Here is an 18,180-nt window from a genome sequence, read left to right as displayed (position 1 = left end):
TTGTAGATCTGTGTCCACTGGATGATAATTTAAGGCATCTAGTTCTACTTATGACAAGGACCCAGAACAGAGCACAGCTTTTCCTAAATGAAAACCACCACTGGCAACGGGCAAAATATTGTTCCTCGTCCTCTTTAGACTAAATCATCCACAAACGTGTACAGTTGGAGAACAATTTGCAGGGCTTTCCTTATGCTCCGTATTTTTTAGTGCACGGCTCAGAACCATTGGCGTGTCTCCTTATCTAGTCCCCACATAAACATGCAACACATAAACAGAATTTTAGTTTTTTAGATAATTTTCAAAAAGTTATCTTGGTGGCATGATGGGATTTTGCCCTCTCCATCCCTTCACTAAAAAGTAAAAACTACTGAGTGTCCTCAAGCTCCAAGCATGAGTATAAAGATGAAAGAAAAGAAAAAGAATTCAGCCTAGACACTCTTTAGACAAGTACAAAGGTGCAGAAGAGTGAACATGTTGTTTAACATCTGAATACACTAAAACCAAAACAGATGTGCCAGGCTTCTAAAACTCATACTTCTGCTCGCTGCTGTAAAAGCTGGCGCACGTCATTTCCATTTCTCCTCTACACCCGATTGTCGCGCTCTACTTGTGGCCCTTGCTGGTCTTAAAGGACACTTGCAGCATCTTGTCTCCGAGCCGGTAGCCGTTCAGGCTGGCGATGGCCATGGCTGCCTCCTCGTAGTTTGTCATGGTAACGAAGCCGAAGCCCTTACACTTGTTGGTGTTGAAGTCTCGGATCACTTTGACGTTGGTGACGGCGCCGAAGGGGCCGAACATCTGCCAAAGGATGCTCTCGTCGGCGTCCTGGCCCAGGTTGTAGATGAAGATGCACCAGCCGGAGGTGGAGTTCCCAGGAACACTGGCGCTTCCCATGCTGCTCATGTGGTCAACGCCCATGGGGGAGAACCTAGAAATGAGAAGGTTTAGAGTACTTGTGGATTTATCAATAAGACTGAAACAAAAGAAGCCCAACAGTTTCTTTAATAATATAATGACCTACTCCTTTTTGGGCAACTAATGATTATTTCCATATAGAATTTGTCAATTATTTTCTACAATTGTTTGGCCTTTAAAATGTCAAAGAAAAAAAAAAGTAATAAAGAAAATGCAACAGTCTAAAACACAAGGATATTCTTTACTGTCACAGAAGACTTTGAAAACCAGCAAATCTACACATCTGAGAAGCTGGAACTTTTATTTTTTCTCTAAAAAGTAATTAATAGACTTATTTCAGCTCTAGTTCATTTACTCCTTTGATATACATTGAAACTCCTCCATCAAAAACTAAGCAGGTTTCTCATTGAGCCAGAAACACAATCAAAACGTAGTCATCCATGGCGGTACTTTATGATACATCTAAGAACGGTTTCAATCACTGGTTTCCAAGCTTGTTCTGACAGGCCTCCCTTTGCCCCTGATGAAAACTATTTCTGGTGTGTAACTAAGAAAATGAAAGTTAAACTTTTACCAAACTCTGCCAGATTTTTGGCACACAAAAAACAAGCAGCTCTTTCCTGCTATGATATATTCACAGGGGACTTGAGTGGAAGATAGGGTCTTTATGTTTTGGATTTGACTGATGTGTTTGCTAGTGTTATGAATACTGACATCTGTTGATAAATGAGGGTTAGGAGGTAGAAGCTATTACCAATTGCTTAGCTATAACAAGTCTAAAAGTCGCAAAGAACAGAGCAATGGCAACCATACTGTACTGGTTCAGAGCAGAGTCACAAACTCATCAACTAAATGCATTGCTTGTCCTACTCAGTGTATGTAAACGTTCACAACTTCTCTCACCTAAACCGCTGTGCCTGGTGGTGTACGGGCCCACCGAAGCGTCGGGACTGGTTGTGGTAGAGCTGAGAGATGATCTGTGTGTTCTTCACCTGGTTTGGGTTGGCAGCAAATTTCACTGTGATTGGCTCAGAGGATCCAGGTGGTTTTTGGCCATTCAGGTTTTTGACGGCCTCCTCCGCCTCTGCCCGCTTGTCAAACCTGATAAAAGCCACCCCGCGGGATGAGCCTGGGTACAACAGAGCAGCAGGTGACGGCCTATTCTGATAAAAGCAACATAACTAGGCGCAATATACTAAAAAGCATTTTTGAAAAGTAAGGAAGTCATTCACCTGTCGTACCTGTGGCCTGGTCAACAAGTACACGGGAGTTAATGATGCGGCCAAAACGTGAAAACATGTCCTCCACATCCTTCTGGGTCATGGCCTTTGGCAGGCCACTGATATACAGGTTGGCATCCTTTATTGTGTCAGAGCTGGGTCGTGCATAAGAAACCTAACAACAGGAAGCAACAATCGCCTGATTAAAACTCCACTGATACACATGTAGAAAACAAAGTAACAAAAAAAATATCAAAATGAATACTTAAATCTATCAATTTTCAAAAGCAAGTTATTTCAGGTGTTTTTATAAGTTACTCAACTAATTATTCTGAATGGCTTGGTCTATTAAAAAATAAAAAACTTTGGGAATTTAAAAGAAAACAGAATATAATGATCTGATAAGTGGTTTTAGGTATTAAGTCTTTCGTCAGAGCAAAAATGAGAGGCATAAAAGAGCATTACAGCAACAACAAAAAAACAAACAAAATCCAACTGAACAAAAAGGTACTTTCAAAGAACTACATACATGAAATACATTGACTTTGACAGAATGTGTCAAATAAAATAAGTCAAATTAAAATAAAACTGACATGTCAGATAGGGCAGTAAGTGAGCTGTAAAAGCAGAATCACTTCCTCGGGCTGACATGTTCTAGCTAGTTAGCGGACAGCACAGGAGCCACAGGAGTTACATGACATGACATCTTTGGTTTGAGAATTGTAGAACACCTTATTGCACGTTACCTTGATAGTTTTGGACTGTAGCCTTAGTCCATTCAGTGTACTGATAGCTCTGTCTGCATCACTAGGGTTAAGATAGTTAACAAATCCGTACCCTAAACTGTGGCCTAGAGAAAAAAAAAGGAAAACAATAAAATAAAACAAAAAAAAACGTTGTATAGTTCAAAAAAATCTGCAAACAAATAAATATTTAAAAAACAAAAACAAATCTTAACATTGCATGCTAGTGTAAACAAACAAACAAAGAGACTACAGGACTGGTTGGAATAAAAACAAGTCTATGGTGGTGGAAAAAACTGAGCAAACTACAACCCAACTCAAACAAGAAATCAATTTGGAATGTCTTTCAAATAAAAAAATTACATTAGGGAAAAAAAAAACACTAAGGAGCCAGAAAACAGGCCTTTAGTAGAGATCCTGCCAATAAAGGTCTTTTGAAAGTTTCAAGTCATAAAGCTGAACCACCACTGATATATTCAGAGGTTACACAAATCCTATGCCATCTACAACAACATCTTGTGTTTAAGCGTCCATCTGGTCTGTCACAGGTCTTATTGCTTCAGAGAGTAGCATACCTGCGACTTTGTCTCGAATCAGCTTGGCAGACTCCACCTCCCCGATGCTGCTGAAGAGGCTCCGCAGCTCGTCCTGTGACATGCTCTGGGGCAGGTAGTTCACTATCAGGTTGGTCTTGGCGTCCTTCCCCTCGTCCCCTCCCATGTGGTCTTCATAACCGTTAGACATGTCATACACCTCCTGTAGGTCGACCAGGTGGGCCGGGAAACACAAAGCAAGGTAAGTTCACAGAACATGAGCCCATCAATTGATCGACAGAAAATCGACTAGTCGACTAATTGATTGTCATTTTTCAAGCAAAAAAGCTAAATACTTACTGGTCCACTTCTTTTCTTTTTCATAAGCGATAGTAATCTTTATAAATCTTTGCATTTTAGATTGTTGGTGGAATAAAACAACCCATTTGAATATGTCACCTATGGCTCTAGTAATCAACGGTGGGCCTTTTTTCACTTTTTTCAAAGATTTTATAAATAAAACTAGTTAATTGTTAAATTATTTTGCAGTTAATCCATAATAGAAATAATCATTAGTTGAAGCACTGCATGGGTCTTTAAATGCTGTTGCTGTACAATTCGATTAAAGAGTATAAGTGCATGCATTCTGAACAAAAAAAAACTACATTTAATAAGATATCTTTATTAAAAAACAATTCCCACACTCTTAAAATCAATTAGTCCGTTTGTGGTTAATCTCGCCAGCATTAAGTTAATTCATAAAAAATACACAAAATTATAACTCAAAACTAAGAAAACAGGGACTGGAACTTAATTCCTACTAAACACACTCCAGAGATGGTATTTTTCAAAACCTTTTCCACATCTGTGTGACTTGTATGTTCATTCATTACATTAAACTCAAACATCAGTCACAGTGATTGAGTGAATACAAAAAACAGGATCCACGATATTTTTAAACAACCATTAATCTAATTTACCTAATCTTTACGGTTCTTAAAATGCAATGGAAATGAAAAAAAGGGATTCTTGGTATTTGTTGGTCGTAAAGGGATAAGAGTGTCCGTGTAGTGTAATTACAGTTTCAATGCAACAGAAAACCAAGGGTTAAAAGCCACATAATGGTAATTTATTACACAAGCATGTGACTGGATTTAAGTTGCAAATTAGTTTCAGTGTAGTAGTTTACAATACACCAATTGGAAATTTAAACAATGAAACGCAAGTACTAAGTAGCTCTTTTAACACCAAATGACCTGCAGCCAAGTCTGATAACCAGTTGAGATTGGTTTAGCTAATGATGTAAAGTTTCCACAACTAAAGTGGAAGCTGCCTTCAAAATACTTTTTACAAAGCTGCTTCTGTGGTGGCTGAAATGGGATCAGGCCTGAAAGGGGGAAACAGTCTGGTGGTGAACCTGACAGAGGTCCATTCATGCAAGAGAAGGGTTGTGATTCTGTATTCTGTTGGGTAAGATACACTTTCTGAGAGGATGAATGAGAGTCCTGTATTAAACCAGTAAACATAGGCATAGCTGGTGGGAGCTTGGGCATGCGGGAGTGTTATGAATTTATCTTAATGTCGTCTTACTTCAAATATCAAACAAGCAAGTAAAGAGATCACTGTGTACAGTCGTGACATCCTTCAGAAATTTAAAATGAGTCTAATTTTAAATAGGAAGTACAATTTTATATTGAGTCAAACAAATGGCTTGCTACCATACAACAAGATTTTAGCATTAAAGTCTTTGTCAACAACAATTAGTTGATAAGGTCACATACTGCAGCGATGTTTGAAATGGGAGCCAAGATCTTATACTCACTTTCAAGTACTTAATGTGTCCTCGACGAACTGCCATGAAGACACTTCACTGCTCCTGTGGCTGAAATAAATTAAAAAAAATCAAACAACTTGGTCAATGTGGCAGTGAGTAAGCAAACTGCCTGAAGATGATGATATTAAGAGGTTCTACACTAAAAGTCCCACATGGTTCCTAACTCTTCGAGGGGCCATATAAAAAAATGTGTGCAGATAGCCCAGATCACTATTACAGAGCTTTTAAAAGGCTCTTTCAGTTGAATTGTGCCATTATGTTTTAAGTTCCAACACATTTGGTGTAGTTTACTACTGCCTTATTTCTCTAGCGTCAATTTGTTGTGTGTATTATTTCACGCCAACATCATTTCCTGTATGTTGCTGAGTGAACAGAGGCTTAATAACTTGTCATTTTACATTTTGCTGCAGTTGTGACACGCGTGTATCATGAAATTAGCCAGCATGTAACTTGGCAGCTAAAGCTGGCTTATATGATCCCATTCTTAAACCTTTCTACCACCGATGTGTTGCTCTTTTGATGTATACCCGCCTGTTTTTACCTCCTTATGAGTTTCTCCTAATGTCAACAATTGATTTTTAATTTGGATATAAGATCTATCCAGGTCAGCTACACAAGGACGTCAGTCTCATGCGATGGTCAAATTGTAAAAAAATAAAAATAAAAAAGAAGAAAGACATTGTTGGATATTAACAACCTGGGCTAATTTAATGGAAACAAAAAGAGTAAACTGAAGATGCAAGTTAACATGAATAATCCCAGACGAGAATAAAAGCAGTATATTTCGGTATTATGCTTGAACATACAATTTTACGTAATGAGCACCAGTCCTTCTAATGGAAAAATCAGTCTAGTGTGCCAGTATTTTTGATTAGCTAGGTTATCCAGTGGAAAGAGGCGTGGCAGATTGGAGCTGTGGCATGAAGGGAAATATTAATTCAGATTATAGGTGTATAGTATCCCTTCAGAACGTGGGTGGGATATTTTCTCCAGTACTTCACAGTGCTGGGGCGACATTGCATTCATGTTAACGTCACAAATTGGGCCACTTACTATGGCTAACATTATCACAGCAGAAACAGCATAATGTTGTCTTCTGCGACCACAAATTACGTTTTAAACGTCCACTTTTGTTTTTTTAATTACCGGTCAAGGAAACAGCAACTCGCGATATGATCTTTAACTCGGAAAACATGCGGAGGCCTGATTAGCGTTAATGTAACTAGCTAGCATTAGCAGGTTAGCCAGCTACATGCTCACTCACTCACTCTGATGAGAAGGGCAAACATGTGTCCCACAAGGTTCGACAAAAACAGGGAGCATTATTACTTGTCTACACTTCATTGCATGCACGTGAACAAACTTACATTACGTAGCTAGCTAAAAGGGTATACATAACGTGGCGGTGTCTTTGCAGGTTAGCTAACTTAAAGCATCGTGACCCTATTTTGGAGAGCGTCGGATGAAAGCATTTCTGTCCCCGCGCCTAAACCCCAGCGGCCTGCTAACAGGCCACGGAGGCTTGCGTTAGCCGCCGTTAGCTAACCGACGGCTCCAAGGCCCGCGAGAGCGGCATGGCAGCCATTCGCATTTGACTAACCTGCACACATCGAAATATCAGAGCATAGGCAAAAGCTTCGGATAACATTTCTCAACATTTTTCGCATTACCAGCTGTTGGGGGTAGTTGTTGTTTCTGCCCTCTTCTCCTATTTTTTATTTTCTTGGCGACGTTCACTTCCCTCCAAGTCAGCCTTACGTAGTGGAGAAAGCGAGGAAGAAGGAGCTGACGTTACGTGACAAAGCCCACCACGCCCACTCGCGCCCAGCCACGCCTCTGCAGCAGAGACAGCGTGGTCAACATCCATCCATACCGACCATCAACATGCAATCCTAAAACAGAGCCAAACGGTGTGTTGCTGTCAGAGTTCATTGAGGATACCTATCACACCTAAAGAATGCTATTAGATTTCAAACAATTGCATAGACCCTTTTCAGTTTGTAAGGAATTGTAATCTCATGGAGAACAATATTAGCACTATAAGCATTTTTTTGGAAATATGAATACTTTAGGCTAATTGAAATAGGCTAAATCATGCAGTAGCCTAACAGAAACATACAATACACTATCATACATTTCCTTATGCTGTTGGTCTTCTGAGCTTGGTGTTGTGGGCTTACTGTGGGAAAATGTCTGCAGTAGAGTTTACCCCGATGTTCTCTTTGGTTTGTGTGCCCTCTGTAAGAAAGAAAGAAAGAAACATAGGCTAGGCCTACTCAACATCACCTTAATACTTATTGACTTTTCCAAATTGTATGAGAATTGCTTAGAAATATACTCTAAACAAACTATAGCCTATGATCACATAGCCTACTGTATTTTTTGTATCTTTGAGTATCTCTTAGGCAAGAATTGCCTAAATAAAATATGAAACGTTAAATATGTCCTTGTTTGGTCAAATAGCAATACTTCACGGGGTGAAGCAAGCTTATGGCAAAAGGAAAGGGTTACCATTTAATCCTTTGCATATTAGTTTTTTTTTAGAAAGGTAAGATGAAAACAAACATACAGGAAAATATATTTATTTATTTTCAGGCTGCACTAATCAGTTTGAAAGTATTTTAATTATTTGGTTCAAATGGCTGATAAAAGATGGAGAGACGCTCTAATTTTAGAGACAATGCAGAGAGTGGATATGCAGAATGAGATATGAAATGTATGTGGTACATACATAAGTAGTATTCAGATCATAAATCATGCCAAGCAAGTTTAATCAGCAGCACAGTGCATTAAACATTTGGTTTATTGTCCCTTGTGTCAATTTCAGAAGAACAACAATAATTACACATAGAGACAGTAAAAAAGTGCTCTGTATACAATAATAACACACCAACAATCAAAAATCAAGAACAACACAATGTAACCTTATAGAGTCATCATATCACATATTATGATTTGTTTGCTATACTGTATTGTATGAAACATATCTAGGCACAACATAGGCAAAAAAGCCTGCCTTCAACCTGATGGCAAGTCATATTCACCAAACAGAAGATGTTATACATCATTGAGAATTATTTAGCCTTTTATTTCCACTCGGAAAGACTATATGACACTGTTGAGTCTACCAACATAGACTGAATGGTGCAACTGTATATCTAAAACAAAAAATAGTTTTCCATAAACCGTCCATCTTCATCTTTTTGGTGTCAGTAATACCAAAATATATTTCACCACTTTTATGTCACCTTTTGCAGCGTAATGGAGTAAACCTGTTTAAATCAGCAGTGGTGGGGTAGGTAAGAGGTCAGCAGCTCCGGAATAATTATTCTAACAATCCCAATACTAATTTGATGCACATTTACACAATATGATATGATATACTTTGAAGTATTGTGCAAAGTACAATGCTGTCCCATCCATCACTGTGTCTTTTAGTCCAGTACTTGATAATCCTTAACTGGTTGGTGTTTCATTAGCTGTGCCATCGTCAGAAATAAAACAACCTGCACGATAAGAGGACAGAAAGCACAATAGGTTAACAGCCAAATTAAACAAGGCTCTATAATAAACTGATAAAACTTAACAGACATATTTTCCCACAGGCATTTATCACCCAATTCAACAGCTGCTCTGAGCTCTATGGAGCGTTTTTGAGTTTTCAGCTCATTGTATTGGTTTTAGAGCACCCAAACTACACTCACTGCTCTCATCACCCTATTTCAAACAAAAAACAGCTGTTTTCAGCAAAAAAGCCATTTAATCATTATACTTAGCCAAAGTATGCTAACTGGCTAACACCAAATGGCAGACAGACACAGTAAGGGTCTACATTTAGCAGCTAAAGAGACAGACATTTCCCTCAGGAGTTGGAGGAAACCAAAACAGAGCTAAAAAAGAGTGAATTTTGGACTTCAATGCACTGGGTAGTCAGAAATAGGACACGTTAATGCTAGTGTTGCTATGTATAGTCTGGGTGTGTAAATAGGCCAATGTTTGCTAACATGTTCACCATAACAACTTATAAGGTGATAATTTGTGAAGTTTGTGTATATAGCTTGGCCAAAATAAAATAAAATAATCAATTATTGCACCTTTAAGGAACTATTATAGCACATAATCTTCTATAAAGGTATTTCATTTTTCAATTAGGGTGCGTGTTCTTTTATTACATGTAATAAACAGTCATAAAGTGTTCTTTTCATACAGTACCTCCACTAGAAAAACCAGCGGGGAGCCCCAGATGAGAAAACTCAACACAAACTGTAATCGGTTCTCCAGCTTTACCTGGCAGCCCTGAAAGAGAGACAAATTCAAAAAGAAAAGCTGGGAGGTCCAAACCGACATTCTTTTTTATTTTTATTTTAATGAGTGTTGAATTTCTCTGAATGCCCATGTCTACCTGTGCATTAAGCTGCCATGGCTGGTCCACAGCGCCAGTGCATGAGGGGAAAGTAGAGTTGCAGCAACTGTGAGGAACGCAGAGGCCTCCAGTGCGGTTAAACCAGGAGGTTTCCAGCCAGTCCCTGTAGTCATGGACACCGCAACACTGCAACTAACGGGAATCAAAAGACAAAATTTTCTTCCAAAATGACTTAAGCATTATTGGCACAATTTGGGTTTAATTTTTTTCAGTAGACAAAACGCCATTGACGGTTCCCTTAATTAATGGATAGAAGATTCAAGGCCTGAGGTTTAGAGGGATTTTTTGGGCCAACTAATACAGCTGAGTGTAGCTTGAGACACCAATCACGCAAGAAAAATACTTCCCAAACATTTGCCATTAAGGAAAAATGGTAGATTTTCAATTTTCAGTTATATGAATGCCAAAATAGAGAATCAAGTAATAACAAAGAAGTCATTAAACACAGTACAGTTCACATTATGTTAAAGCTATTAAGAGAGAGTGTGTGTGTGCGTGTGTGCGTGTGTCCAGGTGTGTCCAGGTGTGTGTGCCCTGCTTTGTTCATTCTGTATGCCTACTTCAACCTTGTTCCTGCCTAAAAACATGCGCCCATGCACTCTTGTTTCATATGACATATTGGACAATGCATTCGTACACAACATATGGAAGTGATTTATTCTACTTGTAGCTCTGTTTTCATATGATTAGAGGAAGTGCAACCCAAGTCACTTGAATACTAGTCTAGCCAGACCTGCCTCCACAGTGCTGTGTAAGCACTGGAGTATGGTCTAGCAACACAGCCTATCTATTCTGGGATAAGGGAAAAATGCTCTGACTTGTTTGCATTTTTTTTTTTAAACCAATCTTAACTGTCTTGGGCGGCGCTTAGCCCAGATAGCAGAGAAAACAAGAGAGGAGGGCACATGACAGACACTGGATTTCAGGCTTTATCCCGGTAACGTTAATCTATTTAGCCAGAACACTGGCTTCAACACTCAGCTACAGTTGTTGATTGTATTCAAGACCCTGCTTAAGCCAATTACTATAATGGTATATGATTCAGGTACATGCCACTGCATAGTTGACATTTTGAAATATTACATCCTTATTACACATTCAGCACACCAGAAACATGCTTGGGGTGTAGGATGTCTGTGTAACCCAATTCACATGAGTTATGAATGACACACACCTCTTCTTGTGCAGCATCCACAGCTCGAGAGTTTAGGTCCTGGCTGTTGCCTGTGTAGTTCTGAAAGACTCCCCTTAGAGGAGCTATCTCTGACTCCAGCTAAACAAAAAAAACACACAACAAATGCTCTGCAGTGTCACGAAAGCATGAGTGTCCAGTGAACATTCATTTTAGAGTAACTTTTTTTACCTTTGTAGAGTGAAAATAAGCCAACGCTGAAGTCGTACTCTCCAGGCAAAAGACCCAAACGAGCAGATAAAGAAACTGGAGAAGAAAACACTTTTTTATGTACAGTCCAAACACTGATCCGAATACAGATACTCCCATTGAACACACACACACACACACACACACACACACACACACACACACACACACACAACCTTACCAATCCCTGCCGAAAGGTGGAATCTTTGAAGCTCAGCCAGAAGCCGAGGCAGCCACTGGCCAATAGGAACGCAGCGCTGGCGAGAGCAAGGAACGCTGGCAGAGGGATGTAGCTGTGAGTCAGAAATAAGCTGCTCTGTGTGTAGTTCAGCAGCAGGTAGACGCCACTCAGGCCCACCACCAGCCCCACCACCTAGTCAATACATGAAAAGATCAGAAAAGGACAGATTATTCCTATATGCCTTCGTGATATCAACACCTTTGAGCTCTCAATGACCGCTCATCAGCCCCCCCTCCCCCCTTTTTAAATGATTTATCATTTAAAATATTTAGCAGGACAGAATAGAAAAGAAAAACAAACCCTCTTTTGACATTCCTCTATCAATAATAGTTTGACAATATTAATACCAAACACACAATTCCTTTTATGTGTAGACATATACACATAATATGAAGGCCAACAAAGCTGATGGTGATTCTGAATTTTAATGCTGTAAGGGTAATATTTAAAGTCTCTGCTGATGGTTCTGCATATCATGGGAAATCAATTAAAAAGAAAGGGGGACAGTAGACAGAGGGAGATTTTAAGATTAACATTTTGTCCAGGCTACTCCTCATAAAATAAAAATAATTCTCACTCAAAAACTCACATAGTCACCACAGAACGTTCTTCCATTATTACAAAACAACTCACATGACTGGCAAAATAGAGAATCAAGGAATAACAAAGAAGTCGATGAACACAATACAGTTCACATTGCGTTAAAGCTATCATAGAAAGAAATCGAGAGCGCGTGTGTGTGTGTGTGTGTGTGTGTGTGTGTGTGTGTGTGTGTCCAGGTGTGTGTGCCCTGCTTTGTTCATTCTGTATGCCCTACTTCTACTTTGATCCTGCCTCCAAACATGCGCCCATGTATCATGTGACACACAGGACAATGCATTCGTACGCAACAAATGGAAGTGATTTATTCTACTTGTAGCTCTGTTTTTATATAATCCTAAACAAAAGTAAATAAATGGCAACTTCATTAATAAATATATAACCTTATGCCAAATATTGTTGGTAATGTTTAGTGGCAGAATACAAAAAACAATGGGTACAAGATGAGGAAAAGATGGATAAAGTCTTACATACCCCCAGAAGTTGACACGTCAACTGTAGCATAGTTTTTAACGCTTTCCTTCTCTGGTCGCTCATTTTCAGACTGTAGGAGCCGCGAGGAGCGAGCGAGCAGTGATAGGCCTAAATGACGCAAACTGCAGATGCGCGCTAACATGAAGGTGGCGCAATCATAGCTGATCCATGAAACCTACAATGTAAAATAAGTAACCTGCAATCCATTTGATGAAGCACGTGATTTATTTTATAACGCTGTTGACGAGACCAACTTTCCTTCCGCGATGGTTAAAGATCAACTTCCCCAAGGAACGCGGAAACATTTCTGCGGTTTTACAACCTCTTTTATTTTACAGTGAAAATGGTTAGATGTAGAATCAGCACTATGGTCTGTTTGGTGACTCCAAGGAAGAAGAGTAGACCCTGACATCCTCTGATGCTTCATATTATCCGAATTAACTAAAAAGTAGTTGAACCTGCATCAGGTTGACCTGTGTCTAGGCCACTGGGTGCGCTTGTGTGAGATGGTAATGAAACTCTCAAAAAAATACCTATTGCATTCCCATATCTGGTCAACACTGCCCTCTGGCGATTTTAAGCGTAAAAAGAGTCAGGGTTGGAAGAAACAGGCCCATTTAGTTCATTATTTAACCCTCATGTTGTCCGTGGGTCAAATTTGACCCGTTTTCAGTAAAATAAAATGTCCCAAAAAGTAGGCCATCGAAACAAGAACATGAAAATGTCAACATTAAAAATACCCAAAAACTTTAGAAAAAAATCAAAAAAGCACCCACAACATTGAAAAAGTGACAAAAATGTTGGAAATAGCGATAATAATGTTGAAAAAAACAGGTTTTTTTCATGGTTGACGGGAAGACATCACAAGGGTTAAGTAAAAAGCCATTTCACAATGTCAAAATATTCCAAGTAAAAGTCCTGCAAATCAAAAGTAACTTCAGAATTACCCATCATTATCATCCCAGTTGTTAGTATTACTGATGATTTAACATGTTATCTAAGCTGATGAGCTGATAAGCATGGTAAAGCAAATTGAACTAGGATATACTTTATATATGGTTGGATCTAAGTAATACTGTATATTAGCCTTTGTTATAAACTAACGATAATGTTTAAATGCAAAAAATATAATATGTCTTAATGCAATGTGGAGTGGTACTTGAGGGCAGCCATTTTCAAAAATGTTCATAAAAATCAGAACTCAGATGCTGTTCTTGGGGATTTTAAACCCCAAGCAGTATCCAACATGTAATGCTTTAATGTCCATTTAAAATTGGGGTCCTAAACCAGATAGCCTACTATTGCCTGCTGCCACAGTCCTGCTTCTCCTGACATACATTCTGTCATGATTTGATAGTATCAACAAAATATAATTGAAGTGAATAACATATTGCAGTTGTTGTAGGAGTTTTGATGTGTTTTAGTTTCTGCTTGGTGGGGTTACTGTCAGCTCTGTGTTCAGTGGTCTGTGTCAGAGTCTCTGCAGTCTGACTGAGGGAGGTTTTTGTACGACGACAAATCGCTGTGTGAACGACCAAGCACTGTTTATTTCATCGTATCTCAGACAGTAATAAACTGCTGCATCTCTGGTCTATACTTCACTGACGGTCAAAGCACTATTCGTGCCGTCTCCTCTGCCAGAGAATCGAGAAGCAAACTCACTTGTAGGATTTTTAGCATTTTTCATGACTAACTTGGGAGCTTCTCCAAATTTCTGCTGATACCAGTGTACCCTATTTGTTCCATCAGACCATGTCTTGACTTCTGGGCTTGTTTTACAAGTCAGAGTGACTGTGGATCCAAGAGAAGATTTTTCTGCAAGAGGTTGAGAAACAGTCACTTGACTCCAAGATCCTGAAAGAAAGTAAAACCAGATGAAGTGACTAATTTTAATAAATAGAAACATGTTTGTGATTTTCAATAATTACTCTATTTATGAGAATGTTTTTTATGATCTTATTACGCCCTAATTCTATGTTCAAAATTCTCACCGCGAATCATTTTTGGTGTCCTTGCCATTTCTAAACGCGCGCCTCGACTGCAATGCTGTGAGGTCACAGTCCCCGGTCAAACGGACAGACTATGGTTTGTCAGAACCACTGAGGCGCCAGGGAGAAAGTGGTTGGCAGCCACCGAGCCGACGATTGTAGTTCAAGTGCGCAGATACCTTTAAGACTCAATGCGCTAATTAGCTGGAAGGCAACATACAATTGTTTGGCATAGTGAATACTGTGGGAACGGTCTAGACCACAGTATAAAGTCAAAGTTTATTTATACCACTAACCGTATTCAATTCCCTAGTCAGTCTTAACTTATCACATATAAACAAACCTGACATGGCTACATGCATCTCGAGTCCAACCCGTGCCTTCCGGTGAGGGATGAGTCGCGACATGAGCACGGAGTGCACAACGCCTCACCCTACTCATAAAACCCCAACCGACACCAGAGTTACATTAATGGGCAACAATACAGATCCGGTGCGATGGGGGGGACAGTCAGTCACTCAGTGTCAAGACAGGGGCACAGCACAGTCGGTGCGTCGTATATGCTCGTGGCGAACTAGGAAAAGAACGGAAAACTTGTGTAACGCGGGTATTCATGTGTTACGGTGTTTGGGCTTGGTGCTAGGCACTACAGGGATCGTCGACGGTGACTAGCCGTATCACTCTCGTCACAGATCAATTGGCAGGGGACACGAGGGAGGCCAGGAGGAGAGAGAAGAAAGTCAAGGGCAGATATGGCCAAAGACAAGGCGGACAAAGGGGGGCGCCGAGGAGACCCCGAGAGAGAAAGACAGAGAGCCCGCGCCAAGAGGCCCAATGGCAAGAAAACACGGAGGGATGTGTCCTGGTGGGGGCCTGAGTGATGTGGAGAAGATCAAATAAGAGAAGCATTATAGAACACGTCCTCTAATTGTGAAAGAGGAAAGACAACAGTCCAGAGGGATTGAGCTCAAACCTTCAGACGTGGGAAACATTTTACCAGTGAGCTGACGAAATCAATGATCTCACCGCAAGAAAGATAGACTTGTCAACAGTTTTCCGTTTGAATCTGTGTCAGTCTGTAACCTGTCACTCTGCAGGTGATGAAGATGAGTCTCGCGTTCCAGTCTGACCTTCTTGCTCTCTGGTTTGGGGTGTTATCGAGCTGTAGATGGTCCATGGATATGGACACCGACGTGGGGACGCAGAGACTTTGGATACAATTCCACCTAAGGAATGTTCACAAAAGTGGTGTGTTGAATGTTGTGTGTGTTTCATTTAATCTGCTCAAAAACTATACATTTTAATCCCTGCGATCACAAAAAACGTTCATCGTTGCACGTCTATTTCAGCATGGGGAATTTCAAAATTCCAGCATCAACACCAAGAAAGAGCAAGAGACAGGTAAGTCCAGTCAGCCAAGGTGGTTGGCTCATTAGCAAGATGCTAGCTTAACAGGCATATTTGTGGCTATTTGGTCATCACCTCTACATGATCTGCAGTGTGTTTAGTCTGGCAGGGCGTTGAACATGTCTAGCCTCTGAAATAGGGAGCTGATCGTCGTTATCACCATCCGCTGCTAATTACAAATAATGTAAAATAAACCTGCCTATTGCGGCTTTTTAATGGACCTACTGCACGCTTTCAGTTACAGTTGGTACATTTTTAAGAATTAACAATTCCTAAAAAGATAAACTTACTAAAATGCAACAAGCCCAATCACAAAATCAAACACCATATTCATGGAGATAAGGTAGCAACAGGAAGTGAGAAACTGAAGAAGTCCTGCTCCAATCTGAAAAGAAACAATAAATAATATTAATTGAAGAGAAGCAGAGATCACAAGGTTTTGGATGGTGAGGAGTTCTGTCAACTCTGGTTGTGTGTTTTTGTGTGGTGGTGTGTGTGTGGTGTGGTGTGTCCTTAATAACTCATGTTGATGATGATGCTAATTAAGCTTTCACTGATAAATAACATGATGAAGTCTTCGGTCTTTTAGTGATGAAGAGTAGTAAGAATGTAATGTTTCATATCTTCTACTGATACTCCTCTCTGTGGGAAGGAAAGCTTTGGATTAAACATGTCAATATTACTGTTTCTCTCTAAAAAGTATTATATGATATGAAATTAGATAGTGAGTGAGAGAAATCTAAATACATTATTTTTAATCATAGGCAAAGAAACTTTAACAATATGTTGATCTGATTTTTTAGTGAGGCGAAATCATGAGTCAAATATGTGAATCACATATTTTCTCTTAGGTTTATCTGAACTGAACACCTGGGTGAGTTCTTACTGTTTAAAATGTGTTAATTAACTAATGATTAAGAATATTGGTTTTGCTTGGGTGTATTTTACGTGCAGCTCTGTGGTTTCAGTGGTCTGTGTCAGAGTCTCTTCCTCTTCGCAGCTGCGTCGGTTCCTGCTGTAACAGCTCAAGTCTCTGCGTCTGACTGGAGAGGTTTTGTACACGACAAATCACTTTGTGAACACTGCCACATGTTTAACTCTGACAGTAATAACTGCTGCATTTCAGTCAGAACTCCACTGATGGCAAGTGAATCAGAGCTGCTTCCACTGCCACTAACCGAGCTGGTGTTCCTGAATGTCTGATGCGACATGCTTATTAGAGCTTTGGAGCCTGTCCAGATTTCTGTTGATACCAGAATACATGACCACTACCATCAAAAACTGAAGCTTGGCTGGTTTTACAGGTGATGGTACAGTGGATCCTGGAGTAGATGTCACTACTGGAGGCTGATCACAGTCACCTGACCGCTGCATCCTGCAGACAAAAACCAATCATTCATTTATCAGCAGAATAAAAGAAAAAAGGCAGCACATGATGTTGAAATGTTGCTGAGTGAATGAACCTGTAAGACAGCAGCAGGCCAGCGCTCAGATGGATGGTGAGGAGAGTCATGGTGTGCGTGCTTTCTGCTGTGTTGACTGACAGATCTGAGTCCTGCAGTGTTACTCCCAGGACTATAAACCTTCTCATGTCCACTGGAGGATCAGCTGACCATGCAAACCTCCTCTCTATGAAAATGATTTCTCTGCTCTCAACAGACTGAAGGCAACGGGGCAACATCAGGAGGAATACTGCTTGATTTACACCCATCTTGGTTATTATGATGGAAAAATATTAACAAATTGAGGATTTAAACATTTTGATTAATGGTCTCATGTGGTTGGTATACTATGTGTATTTTCTCCTTTATTTACCTAACATTACAATTTTCTTTTGAAAGTTTTTAAACATAATGTTGTAGATCAATGTATTTATTTAACATTATTTTTTTTTAATTTGTAGTTTTGCAAATGATGAAAAAGCATTTGAAAATATATTACAGGGAGAACTGGACTGTTTGTCCCTTGAGTGTAAGAATACAAAAAATGAGTAAAAATGATGTGATTTTTGAAGCAATTCAAGATGCTGTTAATTAATTTAGTAATCATAACATAATTATACTGTTGAAGTTTTGAGACCAAAGCAGAGAGTTTTCAGTGGATAGAGGCTTGTCCCCCAGTGCAGGAGGTTTGTGTACGGCCACTTCATGAGTTTTGTATCCACTGTGGTGGACTTTTGGTGGGGAACCAACTCATCTTTCACTGTAAGTACCACAATTTCTCATTTCCTACACCATAAAAATTATCTAAATTTGGCATTAAATGTCATAAAACACACAAAATCAGGTTGATATTTTAAATCTTTGGATATTTTTTGGTTGGGGGTTTGATAGTTTGAAAATTGTGGTAACGGTATTAGCCTGGTCGTATATTGGAAGTTCAGGAAAACAGGTGCAGGTGTCTGTTACGTATAATAAC

The 18,180-nt window shown here is 39.6% G+C and overlaps 2 protein-coding genes and 2 gene segments (V, D, J or C); 1 reads left to right on the top strand and 3 right to left on the bottom strand.

The window, feature by feature from the left end:
- elavl1a (ELAV like RNA binding protein 1a) overlaps positions 1-7,132 on the bottom strand; it is a 7,950-nt gene extending 818 nt beyond the window's left edge. The window contains exons 1-7 of one of the 6 annotated variants that reach the window (XM_032500240.1): positions 6,919-7,132; positions 5,237-5,296; positions 3,457-3,649; positions 2,885-2,988; positions 2,151-2,313; positions 1,822-2,047; positions 1-931 (exon numbers count right to left, since the gene is read on the bottom strand). The exon at positions 1-931 is cut by the window's left edge and continues 818 nt beyond it. In XM_032500240.1, coding sequence (XP_032356131.1) covers positions 607-931; positions 1,822-2,047; positions 2,151-2,313; positions 2,885-2,988; positions 3,457-3,649; positions 5,237-5,272 — 1,047 coding nt within the window. In that variant the 5' untranslated portion in view covers positions 5,273-5,296; positions 6,919-7,132 and the 3' untranslated portion in view covers positions 1-606. Of the gene's footprint in view, positions 932-1,821; positions 2,048-2,150; positions 2,314-2,884; positions 2,989-3,456; positions 3,655-5,236; positions 5,297-6,918 lie in introns of those variants that run through there. The other 5 variants (XM_032500241.1, XM_032500242.1, XM_032500243.1 and 2 more) reach the window with 5 other exon arrangements.
- Positions 1-18,180, top strand: part of LOC116670018 (Ig kappa chain V-VI region XRPC 44-like) — a 39,840-nt gene that overhangs the window by 15,953 nt on the left and 5,707 nt on the right. The window contains 1 exon segment of the V gene segment in view: positions 9,417-9,442. Coding sequence covers positions 9,417-9,442 — 26 coding nt within the window.
- The window catches only part of LOC116670019 (Ig kappa chain V-III region MOPC 63-like), a 62,121-nt gene that overhangs the window by 40,303 nt on the left and 3,638 nt on the right, over positions 1-18,180 (bottom strand).
- On the bottom strand, positions 8,322-12,615 carry tspan37 (tetraspanin 37). Its single transcript, XM_032500246.1, has 7 exons — positions 12,368-12,615; positions 11,234-11,425; positions 11,035-11,109; positions 10,846-10,944; positions 9,651-9,803; positions 9,461-9,544; positions 8,322-8,754 (listed from the first exon to the last, which is right to left on the bottom strand). Exons 1-7 carry the CDS (start codon positions 12,428-12,430, stop codon positions 8,683-8,685), a joined length of 738 nt encoding a protein of 245 aa, XP_032356137.1. The 5' UTR covers positions 12,431-12,615; the 3' UTR covers positions 8,322-8,682.

This window comes from Etheostoma spectabile, chromosome 20, assembly GCF_008692095.1.
Source record: "Etheostoma spectabile isolate EspeVRDwgs_2016 chromosome 20, UIUC_Espe_1.0, whole genome shotgun sequence".
Classification (NCBI taxonomy): Eukaryota; Metazoa; Chordata; class Actinopteri; order Perciformes; family Percidae; genus Etheostoma; species Etheostoma spectabile.
The sequence above is the reverse complement of the archived record's forward strand: the minus strand, read 5'-3'. Positions and strand labels throughout refer to the sequence as shown.

Excerpts from the sequence above, each read along its gene's own strand:
- tspan37 (XM_032500246.1), bottom strand. The coding sequence starts at position 12,430 with ATGAGCGACCAGAGAAGGAAAGCGTTAAAAACTATGCTACAGTTGACG. Across the intron at positions 11,110-11,233 it reads CCACCTTTCGGCAGGGATTG|TTTCTTTATCTGCTCGTTTG; the intron begins GTAAGGTTGTGT and ends TTTCTTCTCCAG. Across the intron at positions 9,545-9,650 it reads CATGGCAGCTTAATGCACAG|GGCTGCCAGGTAAAGCTGGA; the intron begins GTAGACATGGGC and ends TCTCTCTTTCAG.